Source organism: Lissotriton vulgaris, chromosome 2_1, assembly GCF_964263255.1.
Source record: "Lissotriton vulgaris chromosome 2_1, aLisVul1.2, whole genome shotgun sequence".
Taxonomy (NCBI): Eukaryota; Metazoa; Chordata; class Amphibia; order Caudata; family Salamandridae; genus Lissotriton; species Lissotriton vulgaris.
Window position 1 is genome coordinate 2012642153 of NC_141687.1, and position 18273 is coordinate 2012660425.

General features: G+C 49.2%; 1 protein-coding gene across 2 annotated transcripts in view; it reads left to right on the forward strand.

Annotated features, from left to right (window-relative positions):
• Positions 1-771: 771 nt before the first annotated feature.
• HOMER2 (homer scaffold protein 2) overlaps positions 772-18273 on the forward strand; it is a 736419-nt gene continuing 718917 nt past the window's right edge. The window contains exon 1 of one of the 2 annotated variants that reach the window (XM_086958240.1): positions 772-1191. In XM_086958240.1, the coding sequence (XP_086814366.1) occupies positions 1187-1191 (5 nt within the window). In that variant the 5' untranslated portion in view covers positions 772-1186. Of the gene's footprint in view, positions 1192-4419; positions 4545-18273 lie in introns of those variants that run through there. The other variant, XM_086958239.1, reaches the window with a different exon arrangement.

Below are 18273 nucleotides of genomic sequence, written 5' to 3' on the forward strand. Positions count from 1 at the left end.
GATATTTTACATTTCTCCTTTATCATTTGTTCCTCTAGGTTTGTTTTCCTTCTTATTCCTCTCTAGTTCCCTGGGTCAAAGTCTGGAGAAAAATCAGCCTCAGTCCCAAAGATGAATACCAAAGCCGACCACCTGCATCCACTGGACAAAATAAAACACTGCCCTTTGGACTTCATAGACCCCTGGCACTGCCCTCACATTCTTAGCTGCCAAGTTGCCCCTTTGGTGAGTGGCACCTTCAGTTAATCCTGGCTTTTCAGACCACAGAGGTATCTACGGTCACACATGACCTAAGGCCACGTGACAGCTAGGCATTTTACAACTTAGTTCTTGTGAGAGATTGAATTTAAATGCAGAACACCTTGAATGTGCAAAAATAAATGCAATTCTCGTTTTCAGAGAACAATTGTATGAATTCAAAAAACGAACACTGCTACAGGTTGTCAGTCTCTCGTTCCGGGAACAAGTCTACCCGTTTGGTGTTTGAACAATGTATCCGGATGACAGAAAGACTTCACACTTTTAAAAACACATGAGCGCCCTCTCCATCTTTTAGACTCGGCTCAGTACCAGGTGGGGAGGTAGCGGAAAGCGAAGACATTGTTCTGCTGCTTGAAAGGATTGCAGGGCATCGGCCCCCAGCGGCACATGGCTCGACTCGAGTGGGCGCTTTAGTCTCAGACCCCAGAGGTCCTCCAGGGTCTGGCACCCATGCTGAGGCCACGTGCTTCCGCCGCCCGCCCATGGGTGCTCGCCGCCCCACAGCCCCACGCGCAGGAGGAGGAGCAGAGACACAGGCAGCGGATCCGCATGGTCGTGCCTCTCGTTCTCTTTATGTGGGAGGTGGCTGCTGCTGCTGCTGGAGGCAGGTGGGAAGGAGCGCTGTCTGGGTTGCGTTCCCGGGGGTAAAAGAGGTTCACGCACCGGCTCACCCCTTCCTCTTACGGCCCAGGCCCGCCGCTGAGCCGCACCGAGTAATAAGGTTTTAGGGCGGCCGGGCGGACAGTGACCTCCGTGGACCGATCCAGCCCCGGCTCGCGGGACCTGGCAGCCGGCACCGCGCCAGGCATGGGACTGAACCGAGGCTGAGCCGGGGGAGGCGCCGAGCGCCGGAACTTGTGAGCGCCGGTACTTGAATAGAGCACGCTCCGTGAGACTGGCTCCGGGACAGGACTCCGAGGGAGAGATGGGGTAAGTGTGTGCCCTGGGGATGGTGCAGTCCGGAGAGTCAGTTTGGGTCTGTTGGTAAGTTTGTGCAATCAATGTGTAGCAGTTTTGCGGTTGGTTTGGCATGCGGGCATACACGGTGCTAGGCGTTCTGCTAGTGTGCAGCAGCAGGGATGCACTTTCCATTGGTGCAGCGGGTGCAGTGGCACCGGGTCACGGCCGCCTGAGTAGCTTATTGACCCTTGATTGTTTTTTCATGTCACTGTTCAAACGGCAGTCGGTGGCCCCTTTCCTTCTTTGCACTAGGGCCCGTGACTTACTGGCTGCACCACTCTTAATATGTTGGCTTATAATTAGAGGGATGATATGTTTTCTTGGGCAGCTGGTTGTGTTGGGTTTCTCTTGTGTTAGCATCTGGTTGTTGACTGGCTTTTATACGAGGTTGTATTTTTGAGTGGCGCGTTTGCCTGTATGTTGGACGTCTAATGCGTGAGGTGTTATTTAAGTGATTGCATTTTCGCGATACTAGGTGATGAGTGGGTTGGGCTGTGTTCATACTGTTCGGGTGGCACGTGGGGGGTGTTCAGGAAACGTTCCATATTTAGGGAAGTGTAAGCGATAGGTATGTTGTGCTGCGTGGGTCATCTGGGGGCAATGATGTCTTGCTCGAGTGTGTGAAAATGGATGTTAGTTGGAATTGTTTCTGAGGTGCGGGTGTATCAAATCCGAGTGTGCTAAACGCGTTATTGTGTAGGGCGGGAGTGGTGCGTGTTTTAGTATAAGGTTATTTCTTAGGGCGGAGGCGGCACAATCGGAGTTTGTGTTAATGTTTAAGGCAGGGTGCTTTTGAAATCTTTTGGATAAACGAGAGAAAGCGGGTTGGAGGGGCGTAGTGGCGTAAAATCAGTTGAGTTATGCACTTGCATGGCCTTTAATGTGCGATTGGATTTCTGGGTGCTGTTGCATGAGGTGAGTCTGTGGGGAGATGAATGCGAGTAAGTGACCTTTGGGGCTGTTGAGGGCGTGCGCTGGGGGCGTGCGGCTTGGATGGTGCTTGCCTTTGTGTGGCGATGGAGCGCGTGAGGTTTGGTCTGGAGCCTTGCACACGGTGTACGAGGCCCAGGTCTCTGGTCCGCGTGCAGGGAGGGGTGGGTGGGGGTGTGAAGGATGGCAGCATGTGTTCAAGCGGCCCGCTGTGTGACAGCTGTCTGGCATTCATTCGGATCCGCTAGTTGACTTGAGTTAAGGATGAGCACCAGGTGTTGGTGATTCACGCTCACTTACTCCGCTCATAGCCGTGCGTTGTATGTTGGCATGAAGATGCACTTTGGGTCCCTCACATATCGGCACACCGCGTCCCCTTGTACCGCGAAGGCGTGACTCATAATGTGCTGCGAGGGCGTCTCTGCGCGTTCCTAAGTGACGAGGAGAGGCTCCCGCGCTGTGGAGGAGCCGCGGCGAGTCTGCTGCTCTTCATCCCTGCTGACAAGAACGCTGTACGTGTGAACGGAGGCAGCGACCGTGGGAGGTGCCGAGCCGTGGTGGGTCATCGCTGCTGAGAACCCCTGCTTCCCCGGCGCCTGCTATCTTAATCACTTTCAGTGGCGTGTAGAGGGTGAAACTTCTGCCACTTTTTCAACCCTCTTCCAGAGTTATTAACGTGTTGAGGAAAAAAGAGCAGAACACATGCCCACTAGTAAAATCTGGCTTATCAAGCAGACTCCAGGCCCCCTCTGAAAGGGTACTGCTTAAAGTGCTGCACTTTACACACATGCATTACCAGACTATGAAGCCATACAAGCCACGAGCCCACCAAATAAACGGTAGTGGAAACAAATGACATGTTCAGTCTAGTACTGATAGCTATCGACTACTTGCTCCTCCAGACTCACGATTGTGTACTTTGGACGAAATCATTCTTGGGTGAAAATGCTTTTTTGCTTGAAAATTAGGTGTTCAGATTGGCAGAGATTATATATGGCTTGAATTTTTGTTTGTTCCTAAATTCTAAAAGTGGTAGAGGGTGATTGATTTATTGTTGACCGTTCAATTATTTAAAATCATCACAGTAAAAACCAAACAAAAAAAGGTAAACATTAAAGCCCCCCCCCCTCCCCGCCCGCCAAACTGCGAGTCTTAACCTTGTTTCCGACAAACAAATCCTGTATTGCATAGTCCCCTTTAGAGGTAGAGGGTTCGTTTTTAAAGCTTTTGCGGTTGTCTAAAACAATCTGTGATATCCTGGTAAGTTTCAAAGCTATGTAGCGCCACCACAGTCATTTGAGTCCGAAGAGTACGAGGCGCACCAGTCCAGTGCCTCTAACCGCTAAACTCGCCGTGCGATTAAAATCCGCTGTCATTGGTGTTTATTTTGATTGGCAGCAGCGTCTTGACTTTTGTCTGCTCTGTATTTTTTGTTTCTTCCGTCAAGTCAGCAGATTAGTATAAACGCACGATAACAACGGGGGAACACACATTGAGCCTGACAGGCAGCATAAACGAGGGCGATCGCCTCCGACTGCGGTCGAGGAGCACCGAGTGCAACCGAGGGAATGAATACGAGACTAAAAATAAAATGGGCAGGCTGGTTACAGTGGTGTAACAACAAGTGTACCGAGGGCCCTATTGCAAGAAAGTAAAATAGGACCCCTGTTCCAAGCGGAGGTAGAGAAGGGTAGACCTGGAGTACTAAAGGCCCTTAATGCCCCTGGGCCCTGGTGTCACTGCACCTCCTGCACTGCTGAGATCTACGCCGGGGGATTTGTGAACAGAGGTGCGTTCGCACGTTGGAACCTGACCTCCGGGAAGTCCACGAGGACCATGCGGAGTGATATAGGCGCCCGCAGCCGGCACGGTATTCCTGGAGCTAGAGCTTGGAGTGTGCTGAGGCTCAAGCGCCTGTCCAGTGACGCCTCCCTCAGTGCGCTGCGCTCACTCTGGTGAGGGGCTTCCTAGTTCTGCGCCACTGAACTATCTTTAGGCAGAAGCGACGCGCCTGTAATTCATACCACAGGAGCATGAGCTCACTTTTCACGCACGCGAGTACTCCAGAAGAGCTTACTTCCAGCTGGGAGCTCGCATCACTCTCTTCACACCCGCATCGCGTCGCAGAATGAGACATGGCTGCCACACAGTCAACTCCCATCGCAAAAGCAATTTCGATCCCACGTTAAGTCTACCATGATGCAATCTCTTAACTTGCACCCTGGCAGGGTGTTTATTACTTGCATCACCTTCCAAAATTATACCTTTCGCTCCTTGGTCACCTCCCTCTACTTATTGTGCGCTTGCGATACCAACGAATAAATACGCCAACACCCTTGAATGACTACTTGTCACACCTCAGAGGCTTGCTGTGGCTGTTTCCGCTCCATCAGGTGAGAAGTACCGAGCAGCCGCTCCTCTCGAGGCGGAGCCTTAAAGAGATACACACCTTACGTTTTGCTGTTTCCGTGTTCAGTTGATGTAATGGGGGCAGTGGGTCAGCAATTTGAAGAGACGCCCTTCTCCTGAGATGAACTATCAACATCGGGTGCCGGGTGGTGTTGAAATTAGTATTGCCAGCGAGTACAACCCCATTAATGGCGGTACCATGTAATCCAAGATACTCCAAAACATTCGGGAGGCAATTCCTTGCACCTGGTACAACAGGTTTCCAGTGAAAGCTCCTCTCAAACATTTGCTACTCTGAACTCGAACCCAGTTACACTACTCTCCTATGATCAGTGGTCATAGTCAACTCAGGGCGACATAACATTCCCCCGCCCCACATACCCAAACCCGCAAAGGAAACACAGACAATTTATAAGTTTGGGTAAAAACTGCTGCAGGATTTATTTACATACAACATATGTAAAGATGGTGGGTTAGCTTACGGGCGATCCAGGACAGGCCGCATTCTCGCCACCTGTCCGCCTGATTGAGCCAAACAGCACAGTGGCGAACCACCCAACTGCTGTATAACATAATAAAATACTGACACACCCATTTGCTGGGCGTGCCTAGGCAAACCCCCGGCTGCACAGGCCCACAACCGCCCGAAGGACTACTGGGGTGCCGACACGGATTCCTGCACCTCCCATGAGGTTACAGGTAGGCTCTGGCACCCCTATGTGCCCACTGAAGTACATCATTTGCACCTCTCTTCTTCCGGATCGCCCCGTAACTCCGCCTGCAACGATAAACAAACATATTACAAAAACCCCCCAACCCTTACCAATAACACTCTGGGTAAGCGGAAGGGAGGGAAAAGAGTGTTCAGCGAGGTCGCGACGGCGTCCGGGCGGCAAAGAGGATTCGGGGAAGGGGCGCCGCAGCATAAGTACACCACAAGCCCCTCCCCGCCGCCCGGACGAGATTCTCGGCCGGCCGCCTCCTCCAACCGGTGAGGTGGAGGTGCCGGACCTTACAGTGGGGGGCGGGACCGCCCTCCTTGACTAGGTACCCGCCCTCTTGATGGCCACTGCGCGGCCTCGGGCAGGCGCAAAGTGGGGGGAAAAAAGTAGGGTAACTGTGGGTGGAGACTCAGGGGGCGGGAATAACCGAAGATTGGATCAGTGGGCGGAGTCAGGGGTGTGGCTAGCAGTCGCTAAACATACCAATTTTTAGAACGTTTAGCATTTCACAGACCAGTTACAGCTTACAACGTTTTTAATTCAAACAATGAATAAACATGTTTATTTGAGGTTTAATACAGGAAAAAGCAAATTCATAGGGAATACAGGTTTATTTAAAGCATGCGAAATATAAGCAGGAACAATGGCATGGGCGCTAATTCAGGATGGTGAGTGTAAAAATTCAGGACAGGAGGTTTAAAATTCAGGACAAAAATTCGGGGCAACAGGTATGCTTTGCAGACACATCAGTGGATGTCATGCAATAGTATATAAATAAATAGGCAAGGAACATAAGTACAAGTCACTTCTCCTACCCCGTCACCGCTCCTTCCCTGTCATTTCCCCTGCCCCGTTCACTGCTCCTGCCCATTCATAACTCCTGTCCGTTATCTGCTCCTACCCGTTATCTGCTCCTGCCTGTTCACTGCTTCTACCCATTCACCGCTCCTGCTCATACCTAGTCGCCTCTCCTGCCCCGTCGCCTCTCCATCCCTGTCACTTCTCCTGCCCGGTCACCTCTCCCGCCCCATCACCTCTCTTTTCCTGTCGCCTCTTTTGTCCCTTCATTGCTCCTGCCCAATTTACTCTGTGTACAACATTGACACATTTCACAAGGTGGCAAGTTCCCCACAGTGCTCTGTATGGGGAAAGCTCCTCTGTAATCACTAACTCAGCATGATATGCTAAAGGCAGAGGGCGGGCGCATTGTCATTCGAAAGGGGGTAAGCAGCCTCAATCGGATTGACAATGGGCCAGCCCTCAGTCTGTGAGAGCTCAGGGAGGGGCTGCTGCAGCCTCTGGAGTTCAACAGAGAAGTGCGAGCCGCCCCTGGAAGCTGAATGAAAAAGTTATTGTTTTGTAAGTAGGACTATTCTTTCTTGCTGTCCCAGAATGCTTTTTCGAAAGAAAGAAGTAGGGGAACGGACTGAAAGAATTTTTTTAAGTAGGGGCACGCCGTGCCCTTCCGATCCCGCCCACTTCTACCACTGCCTATGATCCTTTCTTCTTGGTATCAGACTATCAAAGCGGCGACCTGCACTTTAAATTGTAGTTTCACACTTTTGAAATCGATGCAGTGTGATACAAAATGTACTGTGGACTTCCTACTATTCTCCTTCCATTTTTCTTAACAACTTATTTTCTAAAATTCTGCTCCCCAATAGCCCAGCATCTAAAAAGCAGTTCCTTGGTAAACACCTTGTTTCATGTGATTTTTGCCAGGGTCCTTCGCTGTCAAGCGGACAAGTCCGCTGGTTTCGGAGTCAGGTTTGTTCTCCCTCCAATACATACAACTTTAAGTATTTTGTGAAAGTAATTAATACTGCTTTACATTTTGTTCAACTAAAACAGTATGTACAGCAGGCATAGACTTGACATGGGTTAGAAAGCGTCACAGGCTACTAGTTGGTCTTAACATTTTGTGACCTGTTGAAGACCAGTTTGTCGGTGTTTAGTCGACAGTCGTTACCAAACTCTTATTTTGGTTCTTCCCTTTTACACTGTTTTCTGGTAAATGTGTGAAAAGGCAGGTTGTTGGCTAGTTACTTGTCTGTTGGCTTCAGGATAGGATATTGTTTCGATTCAGGAATTTCTCCATGCTTCTTGAAGTTATATATATTTTTTAGTATCTGTAGGTAATTTGTTAATCTGTATTTAATTGATTTGGCAATTCGGGGATTTTAAAATGCAAACGTTAACTCAAGTACCCCTATGAGGGGTGTACAGTGGCACACTGACTGGCATTTTTCCAACTCTCTGTTGCATTTATTATGGGCTTTTACCTTTAAGTTTAATATAGAATTAAAACTGTATTTTATAATAGTAGCGGATATGATGGTCTCGTCGGTTGTGGGAGAGGCATGGCTCAGGCTGAATAGACGGGCCCTACTTGATTCCGGAATTGCTAGAGTGAATGAAGATTCTTGGGTGATTGGACAGAGTGCTTGTTAATCCACCTTATGCCTGGTTTGTATACACTAGAACAAATGAAAAGGGGTACTCCTTACTAGGTGGCTTCTGTCTGAGGCAGTGCTTTAAATGGGCCGGTACTCACCGGTACTGAGTACCGGCATCTCTTAGAATTATCGCACTGAGTACCGGCACTTCTCTACTGCCCTTGAGAGTACCGGTACTCATGAAAAAGGTAGGCTCACTGGCTGTGCTGGGGAGCAGGAGTGGAATGTGCCTCTGGCAGCCAAGGCACCGCTTCTGTCTTGCCGATCTGAGCCCCAGCTGAGCTATTCAGCTGGGCTTCCTTTGAATATTATCCGGGTGCTCGCCATCACGCTGTGATGTGCCTGATGGAGCAGGTTCTGTTCAGGCGAGCAGAGAGGTGGACAGGGAAAGATCGAAAAGCAGGTAAAGAATCCGATGTATCAAGTCAAGTCAATAACCACTTTATTCGATTTAATGAAAATCATAAATATGCTATACATATACAGTTAGAAATATTTTTAAAAAGAGTGTATATACAAGATAAAAAAAAAATACTATACAGATCATTTTACATTCGTTGACAGGCATTTGCGATGTGTAAATGAAAATAAGAGATGTGGAAGAATCAGAGAAGGGCTCCTGGCGTGCGTAAAATGGGAGGGGAGGGGTGCCAGTGGAAGACAGCAAGAGAAGCAGCTTGGAGGGATGCAAGGGTGACGTCAGCTACAGAGAGATAGAGTGAACATGAGAAAGAGAGGATTGAAGAGAGCACATTTGTGTGTGAGAGAGGGGCATGCGAGTAATAGAGGTGTGAAGGGGAGGGTGAAAGGATAAATGGATAGATTGAGGGAAGAGGCAAAACATATCTTCTGGGGAGAGTCATGATGAGTTGCTTCATTTGCTTGGTGTCATAAGAGGTTTGGTGCGACGTGGTAGTATTTTCAGTTTCTTTTACTCGCGTGCTCAAAAATATAAAGTATTGTGCCAAACAGCAATTAAAAGTATGACATTAAGCAGGTGCAACTATTGAAAAAAAGGACATGTTAACATATTAACTCATTTCTTTTTCATTTTTTGTAAGGAGTTAACCTGCTTTGTTTATAAACACATTTCTCATGTTTTTTGTTGTGTGCTGCAACTAATATAGCAGTTGTTAAGTTTCATCATGTCTTACCCTCAGCCCGCCCCTAGCCCCGCCCACCTCTAGCTCATTTTAACGAGTTCCTGCACTTATTTATTTCCATGTAAAGCAGTGGTCTGAGGTGAGACGATTAGGTGCCCTGTCCCCAGGAGAACAATACAGCACGATGGAGGCATTCGGAAAGTTAAAATAATAAAACTTAAACCCTTCCTCCCACAGACCGATTTTAAAAATGGCGGTACAAGCCCTAGTGTTACCAAGATTGAACTACGGAAGCACCACTCTATGCGGACTTCCCAAATACAAGCTGGCCCCGCTGAGGGCATCTCTTAATTCTGCGGCCAGACTAGTCTCTGGAACAAAAAGAAAAACCAGATTTCTCCGACCTTGAAAGATCTGAACTGGCTGCCCTACGAGGCGAGAATACAACTAAAGATCGCCTGTATGACACATAAAGCCCTGCATAGGAATACCCCCAGTTACTTAGCACAAAAGCTAGAGCGGTCGGGAGGTTGCAGACAATCACAAAGTGCGAGTTCACTACTACTAAAACCATAATCATTCCACAAAAAGAGAAGCGGTTGCAGAGCATTCTCAGGTAACGCAGCGAAGATTTGGACCTCCTTACCTCCAAATGTACGCAGAACCTCTTCCTTTTCCTCCTTCAAAAAAAAAAGAAGTAAAAATGCTTCTAATGAACAAATTCACATCCTAGGACTTTAATTTATATGTGACTATTAGCCACATATGTTATCCAAAATAACACTGTCTACCTCTTTTGTATTGACTGTCGAATATTGAATGTATGTATATTGCCCCAATCATCTAATGTTTTAAAACAGTGTAATGTAAAGCGCTCTGATGCCCTCTTGGGTCAAGTTTGCGCTATATAAAACTTTGTAAATAAATACTTTTGCACTGGCTAGGAATATCTTGTTAGACCGGACACCCTTGGCGTGGTTTTCCCCTATCTTTTTGCCTCTGTCTCCTGTATTTTTGATGCTGTGCTGGATTTCATTTTTGCTGGTTTAGATGCTTTGGACACTCTGCCACTGCTGATCAGTGCCAGAGTGTAAGTGCTCCCTATGGAAATTATCATATTGATTGGATATATCTGATTGGCATATTTGTATCACCACGAAGTCCCTAGTAAAGTGCACTGGGTGATGGCAGATGCTACTAGTGGGCCTGCAGCACTGATTGTGCCACCTACATGAGTAGCCCTTAAATAGTGTCTCGGGCCTGCCACCGCAGTGCCTGTGTGCAGTCAGTGAACTGCCATGTCCTCCTGGTCAGTGTCCCCACTGGCTAGGCCTAACCTTTCCCTTTTGTGTACACATTGGTCACCCCATGGAAGGCTCAAGGTACCCCCTTGGGCAGGGTGTAGTGTATATGAAAAGTAGAGCATGTACTAGTGCAGGTAACATGCTCTGGTAGTGAACATCAGCCATTTTGTGTGATCACTGCTGCAAGGTTATCTTGCTTCATAGACTAACATGGGGGAGGCTGGTCCCAATGGATACCAGCCTATCTTCCCACAGGAACAAGATAGGACGTAAGTGATTGATATCCCTGGTCTCAGAATTTAATAACACATCTTTTAGGAAAGGTTGTTTTTTAAATTCTGTGTTTGAGAACAGTACTTTTAGAAAGTGGCTGTTCTCTTGTCTAACCTTTCTGTGTGCCTGGGCCTGCTTGTGGATTGACTGTCTGGTTTGAGGGTGACAGGAGCTGGGAAGCCCCGAGGAGGTTGTCAGTCAGCCCATGGTTGAATGACTGCATCTGCAACTAGAGTGGTGGGAGGAGTTAGCACCTGGGAGTGAATAGGGCTGTGCCTGCCTGCCACAATGCTGGCTCCACCTCCTGCTGGGCGACTGAAAACTCTGCCCCTCACTCTGAAAGGAAGGAAGAAGCCAGGAAACCAAAGTACTCCAGCAACACCCAGAACTGGTTTAGACCGGGCTCAGGGCCCACTTGCACAAAGACTTCAAAGACGTTTAGGGGTATAAGAGAAGGACCCCTGACAACACATTTTTAGATTTCTACAATCAAGAGTAACCTCTGCCAGAAGAAGAACCACTGAAGAAACTGAGGAAGACTGCCCTTGCTGTGTGCTCTGGGGCTGACCTGTTTTGCTGTGCAACTGAAGGAGAGAAGAAGGGGACTTTGCTGTGTGCTGTGACCCCTGCTTGCTTGAACACCAGACTTTGCTGTGTGCTGTGTCTGCAGGAATCTCCAAGGGCCTGAGAAGAGCTGGCCTCCTGTCTTGGAACCCAGGGTCAAAAGGTTCCCCAGAAACTACAAGACTCTGTGAAGATCGTGCTTTATTTGCTACTGAGTGCGTGATTTGTAACTGCTGGCCATGGAGGAGGATCGGTGTGCTCATCGTCACATTATTGCAGAGGATCGGAGGTTCGTTGTGCCTCCCTTCGTGATCTATCCCCCAAAAGGACCTGGCGGCTTCACAAGTGCTCTGCCCGCCTCCTTCACCCCAAAAATCATTTTGCCGCGTATCATTGCCGCTACCCGGGGCCTGAAACCGTCTGGGAATCTCGCCGTCCCTTGCCGGGGCCGCGGAGAGAGAAACCGAAGGAGCCGAGTCCTGATTGGCTCAGATAGCCGAGCCCCCTCAGTAACGCCGTGCTGCGATTGGTCCCAGGACGTCGCGTCATCAGCCAGCCGCGCTGTGAGTGGCCGAAGCGTTGGAGAATCCTTATCGTCACGAGGGGCTCGCCCGAAGGGCCGCGCACCGATTGGCTGGCGTGAAGAGACGACCCGAAAGGTGCCAGGAACCGCGCTCGAGTCTACGAGAAGACCTGTCCTCGCCGAGGGAGCCGTGAGTGTGTGTCACCTCCGAGCGGCCGCCCCAATCCTAAAGTTGCCCTCTGGCTCCCCGCCGCTCGTTGGATTGTCGAGAGTGGGCGGAGAGCTAGCGGGACTGGCCGGGACCGTGGGAAGGCCTGACCTATGTGGGGAGACTCTCCCTGGCGAGCACAATACCAGTGCTTCAGCGGAACAGCGCTCAGGATGAAGCATTTGCTTATTGCAAGTATTCACGTCCTCAATTGAGATTCATCCCTTTCCTATTATTTTTAAAGACTGAGACTGAACTGTGATATCTCCAATAACTTCCTAACCCAGTACAAAGCCTCAAGAAGAGTTAATTAAGTTTTTACCTGTACTGCCTTGGTTCTATCTGCCTAAAGCTAGATAAAGATATATTTTTTATATACCTACCTCTGTGGTGTCAATTTGTGGTGTCATTGAGTTATTGTGTGTGTTAAGTGCAACTATCTTACACATTGCCTTGGGGATAAGCCTGTCTGCTCGTGCCAAGCTACCTGGGGGGTGAGCAGGGGTTATCTACAGTGTGTATTTCTCTATCCTGACTAGAAGTAGGGGTCCCTATTTGGTCAAAGGTACTTACCTCTGCCAACTAGAGACCCCCAGTTCTAACACATCTTATCCTACAGTGAACCATTTCAACTATATCCTTCATTGCTAAGGATGAAAACTAGATCCATCCAAGAAGGTATCGCAAAAAAGCATTAGGTGGAAAGGAGCATTCTGTGCTCTGAATAATTTCTTAGTGTCGGTCTTCCCTAAAGTCTGCTCAGTTACACCTTAACTGGACCGGATTTGCAAGGGTAGATCAAGATCTTCGTGAAATGCTGTGGGCAATAGAAGTGGAGCAAATATTTGACCCTTTATACTATCAGTACTACACAGAATAAGCCAGGCTGAAGCCTACCATTTTTTCAGTCAAAAGCTCACCCCTTTACGGGTCTCTTCTGCTTCAGTTAGCCAGGATGGTATTCTTCTCTAGGCCCCGTTCAATGATCTTTAGCTCCCCTCTCAGTCAGTGCCCTGCTGGAGTAGCTAAGGCGATCACACAATTTCTTGTTCTCTTCCTTACTACAGTGTAGTTCATTTCTCAGTTTTGACATACTACCTGAATCATGGAAAAATGCCCTCATAGACCCCCCCCCCCCTTCTAAAGAAGCTGCAATCTGAAACCTCAGTCATGGCAAAATATTGTCACATCTGGCTTCTGCCTATGGTTGCTAAAATCACGGAAAGCTTTGTCAACTGCCAACTCTCCAGTTAAATTGAAGAGCACAGCTCTTTAACCCCTTTCATTTGGTCTTGTACTGCCTAAAACCCCAACCCCTTAATAAGACATATACCCTTGGGAAATGGGGGACCCTACCCACTCCCCTGGAGGCTCACCGCCCCTCCTTTCCCCCAAGGCAAAAAATGCAAACACCAGAACTGTTTGGATTTGGGGTCGTAGTAACCCCGGCCGTATTTTATTGCATAAAATCTTAAACATTAATATTCATATTATTTACATATGTACACTATGCAGAAAGTCCAATACATTGATGGGTACAAAATGTCAATTGGCTAACCTTAACATGTTTCTAATACACAGGCAGTCCTATCGTAATCTAAGTGATGAAGGTATTAACTTTCTGCGTATCCCTGTTAAAGCCTACAGCAAGGTCAATGACTGGCGGCCCCAGATCCTGATCCAGATAGGTCCCCACGTCCTTACCAGCATGACCTTAAGTAGGGGGCCCAGCTTACCTGGTGGATACCTCCCCCGGGCCCCCCCACGCCCTCTACATTAAACTTTATAAAGGGGTGTGGCAGCTATGCCTCCTTGCGCCCTTGAGCGCATGCACGTGCGGGGATTGACCAACCAGCCTATTGGAGGGGGACTTCCCTTACCTCCCGCACCTCTTCGGCCCTCTGGCTGTAACTGCCCCTAGAGTTCCATGAGAGACCCTCTGTCTCCCCCTCAGGTGTCCCCATTTTACAATGGTGTTGCCCGCTAAGGACCCCAAACTATGCTCACCAATCATGACCTTACCTCCACAGGCCAGTATAGTTGACCAACTATCTGACCTCCCCCCTCTGCCTACTGGAATGTCATGCCCTGTGCCTTGCGCCCTCTAACCATGCTATTATGTTCTCCATGAATATCTGGTTACCACGACTTGAGAGATGAACCCCATCCTGCAGGAAAAACTGCTCCCCTCAGATGCACCCATGACCAATAAATCTCATTTTTGGGGTCCTAATTTTTTTTTGCATTTTCTTGTTAATCCATTCAACCAAATTATTTAAAGCCCACACAGACTCACACCCTCTTAACTCTAATATAGGAATTTTATCATACCACACGATCATTGACTTGGGGCATCTCTTTGCCAACCACCCTACCTCAGTCAGCAGCGCCTCAATTATGCCCCTCCGCCCCAGGTGCACTAGATCATTACCCCCTAAATGCAAAATACAAACCACAGGGGGCCCATCACATTTTCCCAGGGTGTGTGCCACCAGGGCCCTGAACTGGCTTAGACGTAGACCTCCTTGCCCGTGAAATGAGATTTTTTGCACCTGCCTGAGGTGCCCTGGCCTCCTAGGAACCTGCAACAAAAAACTTTTTTAACCTCCTTACATATGAGTGTACACACCTCCTGTTCCCTGTGGTACCAGGTGTGCATCTGGTCTGGAACGTGCGCTGCTTGATGATGACCTACTGACTGTTGTCTTCATGCCGCCATTGTTGGATGGTGGACCGATGCAGTCTTCCCCCCTGCGTCACAGGATGCAGAAACTGCAAGAACCATGAAAGAAAACCAACCGCCAGTGCATTTTTTCGACACTTCTATAGCATGTGTAGGCGCACATAGCATTTATAACAATTTGAGGACCATCTCCCAATCCCTTGCACCTCACTCCCGGAGAATCCCCTGGCCACTGTTTCCGTGGCGGCCCCTATTCTGAAAGAGTGGGTCCCAAAACTTCCCCGGTCTAAGCCGGCTTTCTGCATGGCTAGGCCCATGACCCTCTTAAACTGGAAGATAGTGAGCAGGGTCCCATCTGCGTGCACCAGTAGTGGCCCCCCCCGGACGTTGGGCCAGAAATTTCTCCAACCTGGTGATGGGGCAGCAAGTACTCTCTTCAGCCCTACGCAATACAACCCCTTCGCCCCGCCTTCCCGATTCGTTTTGGACCTGGTTATAGATATCAATGGGGAGTCATCCTGAAGCAGCACATACGCCAACTGCAGCCCCGCCTGCCAATCCATTTTGTGTTTTGCTACCGATTCCCCTATCCTGAAAGCGCCATAGAACGCTAAACAGAAAGCTGTCTGGAACAAAAGTGTTTCCCCAGCTGAAGTACACACCTGGTGTAAAGCATCCTTCAGTGTGGCCAATGTCTATACTCCTATGGGTCTCCTTACGTAGGGCTGTCCCCCCTCCCTGTAGAAGTTGCCACCCTCTCAAGGCTTTCCACACTATGAAATCTGCCATATTCCGCCTTGCCGATGCTACTGAATGCCCCTCTGCTCTCATGGCCCTCAAATAGGAAATGACAGACAGTGTCATGCCATTGTTCCCCGTTTCCCCCCCCCCCCTTCCCACTGCCCCCCAGGAAATAGCAATAAGCCACAAATGCCCCTTTGTATGCTCTTGTGGTCCTGGGTGCTAGGCTAGCTGCCACGAGGTCCGATAACTGGGGGCACCAAGTTGCCAATGCTGTTCTGGGAAGGGCGTTTGGTTCTCTGCCGCCTCTGGGAGATGAGAACTGAATACCTGCATCTTAAAGCGAGAGAGTACATCAGCGGCGTGGTTTAAAACTCCTGGCACATGTTTGGCTCCAAACAGCAAATTCATTCTCATGCAACACAGTATTATCTCCTTCAGTAGACGCAGGATCATTTTTTACATGTTGCACTTTGATTATTTATGCACTCCACCACAGCCATGTTATCGGACCAGAATATCAAATTTGATTGATTTCTCAGTTGTTCTGGCCAATCTTTCAATGTGACCAGGATGGGGAACAGTTCAAGGAAGCTTATGTTAGTTGCAAGTCCAGTGTCCTCCCACCATGCTGTCGAGCGTTGGGCAACCCATGCTGTACCTAGAATGGTGCCAAAACTCTTGCTACCTGCTGCGTGAGTCATCAGATCCATCTCCGGGCTGGACCTGGGAGCACTGGCCCGCACAACCCTACCGTTGAAATCCTGCAGAAATGCTTTCTAGATCCGCATGTCCTGCCTGACCTCACTGGAAAGTCTGGTGTGATGATGCTTCTCCCCGAGTCCTGACATAGCCTGTGCGATGGTGCGCGAGAGAGGTAGTGCCATAGGAATTATTCTCAAAGCAAAATTCAATTGTCCCACGACCTGCTGTAACTGATGAAGTGTAACCTTCTCCTTTGTCAGGCAATGCTGCAAGGCAGCCTCAAAAGCCGCTATTTTACCATCCAACTCAATCACCAGGAACACAATTTTAGTGCTTGGTGCCACGGTCTTTCCCTGTGCCAAAGGCATGCCAAAGTCTTGCATGAGTGCACAGAACGTTTGCAATGCCCACCTACACTCCTGTGAATCCGGTACCCCCAAGAAAAGGAAGTAATTCAGGAAGTGTAGTACCCACTGGTGCCCAGTCGCTTGCTGAAAAACCCATTCTGAAAAGTAGCTGAATTTCTCAAAATATGTGCAAGACACTGAGCATCTCATAGGCATACATACACTTGTTTACATAGAACTTCCAATTGAATTGAAAACCCAGTAGGTGAAAATCAAGTGGGTGCACTGGCAGTAGGCAGAAAGCTGACTCAATATCTGATTTTGCCAACAAAGCGCCCCGCCCCGCCCCAAACCTCTGAGTATCTGCACTGCATGATCAAAGGAAGCGTACTTGACACTGCACAGGTCATCATCAATGGCATCATTTAGTGACACACCTGTGGGGGCCGAAAGATTATGAATCAGTCTGAATTACCCTTGCTTTTTTGGGTACTACTTCTAATGGGGAGCAGACAAAATTGTGCACTGGGGAAGCCTCAATGGCCAGCTACTCTTCCCATCTGAACTTCTTTCTCGAATTTTGCTGCCGCCACCACTTCATTTGTCCTGACTGATAACTGATTCTGGCAGTGTGACACCCCCATGTACCCAGTCGTGGGGATCCTGAAACCATCCCTGAAACCTTAAATTCTCGCAGACTTGGGGCAATTGTAACTGTTGAACCATGGTATCAAAGTGCTTGTTATAATGGGAGATCTGGCCTTACCGAGGGATATACTCTATCATGCTTTTTGCCTCCCTTGTCCTTTGTTTTCTTAAAACACTTTGACTCTGGATGTGAGGAGTTCCCACAGAAAGAACATGCATGTTTGAATTTAAATGAGCCTGCTGCTCTGTTAGACTAGCGCCTGTTATAGTCCCAGCACGCCCCCTTACTTTTCCCTCTGCCCCCCGCCCGAACCACTTGGGGTGGCCTGAGCGAAAGGGCTGACTCATGAAGATGTCCTATGACTGACCCCGGGTGGCATCCAGTGGACTCCCTCTGAAATGTGTTAGGTATATGATCATGTAAATCTGATTCCAGCCCAGAGCCGGTCTGACGCCTTAGCTCTCCTAAAACCCTTGTCATAATCTTTCCACCCACTGCTCCAATAAATGTCATGCACACAAGTGATCCTATTTTGGTAGCAGGCCATCTCTGAAGCAGTCCTGGGAAACGTGAACCCATTATTGATGTGAAAACTGTGAAGCCTTTGATCCAATTAACCAAGTTTGCTCAACCGTAAACTTCAACAACCTGCTCACCCACTCTCTTGGGTGCGTCCATTCTTTATTCTTCTTGGCCTCCTCCCTTTCTGCCTCATCCAGCACTGTTGCTGGATAGGAGCCCTTCCAAATCTTTTCTTTAATCTCGCGAAACACGTCGCCCTAGTTGCTCCCTAACGGAGCGGACTTCATCGAAACCCAAAGGTGGCAATGTTTGCGGTATACCTGTTGGTGCTGCCGCAGCTGGCTTTGCTGCTCCAGCATCCGCTGGTGTGCTGACTGTGGCGGGGACTCCGCCGATCCTCTTTCCCTTCCGGGCTGAACCCCATCCATTTGTGCCATTATCTGTCTAGCCTTTCCCAATGCATCCTCCCCATTTCCCAGCCAAGGAAGTACTGCTGCTAGACCAGCTACTAAATCAGACTGGACTGGTGTGCTGTCGGGTGGGCCCCAGTCCTAGGGACAAGCGGGATCTGAGGGCTGCCCATCAATGAGGATGGGGGCACACGGTGTGCTTGGCCGGACCCCAGCTGGAGTTCCTGCCCCCTCACTGCTAGGCAGATCACCCCCAACACCCGCATTAGGCTGACCGTTGGCATGTGGGACCGGTGGGGCTCCACAGTCCTTGGTTCCTCTCCCTCAGGAATTGGCACTGTGGTACACTCTGTCTCTTTCCCCTCACTAGGCCGCGGTGCCCCACCTTTCCTAGGTCTAATCCTTTTAGGTACAGGGGGAAAAGGCTGCCTTAGGTGCTACCCCCCACTGCCTGGGCCTGTCCTCTCGCCCTCAATCCTCTCTTTCAGAGCTGCTAAAGCCTG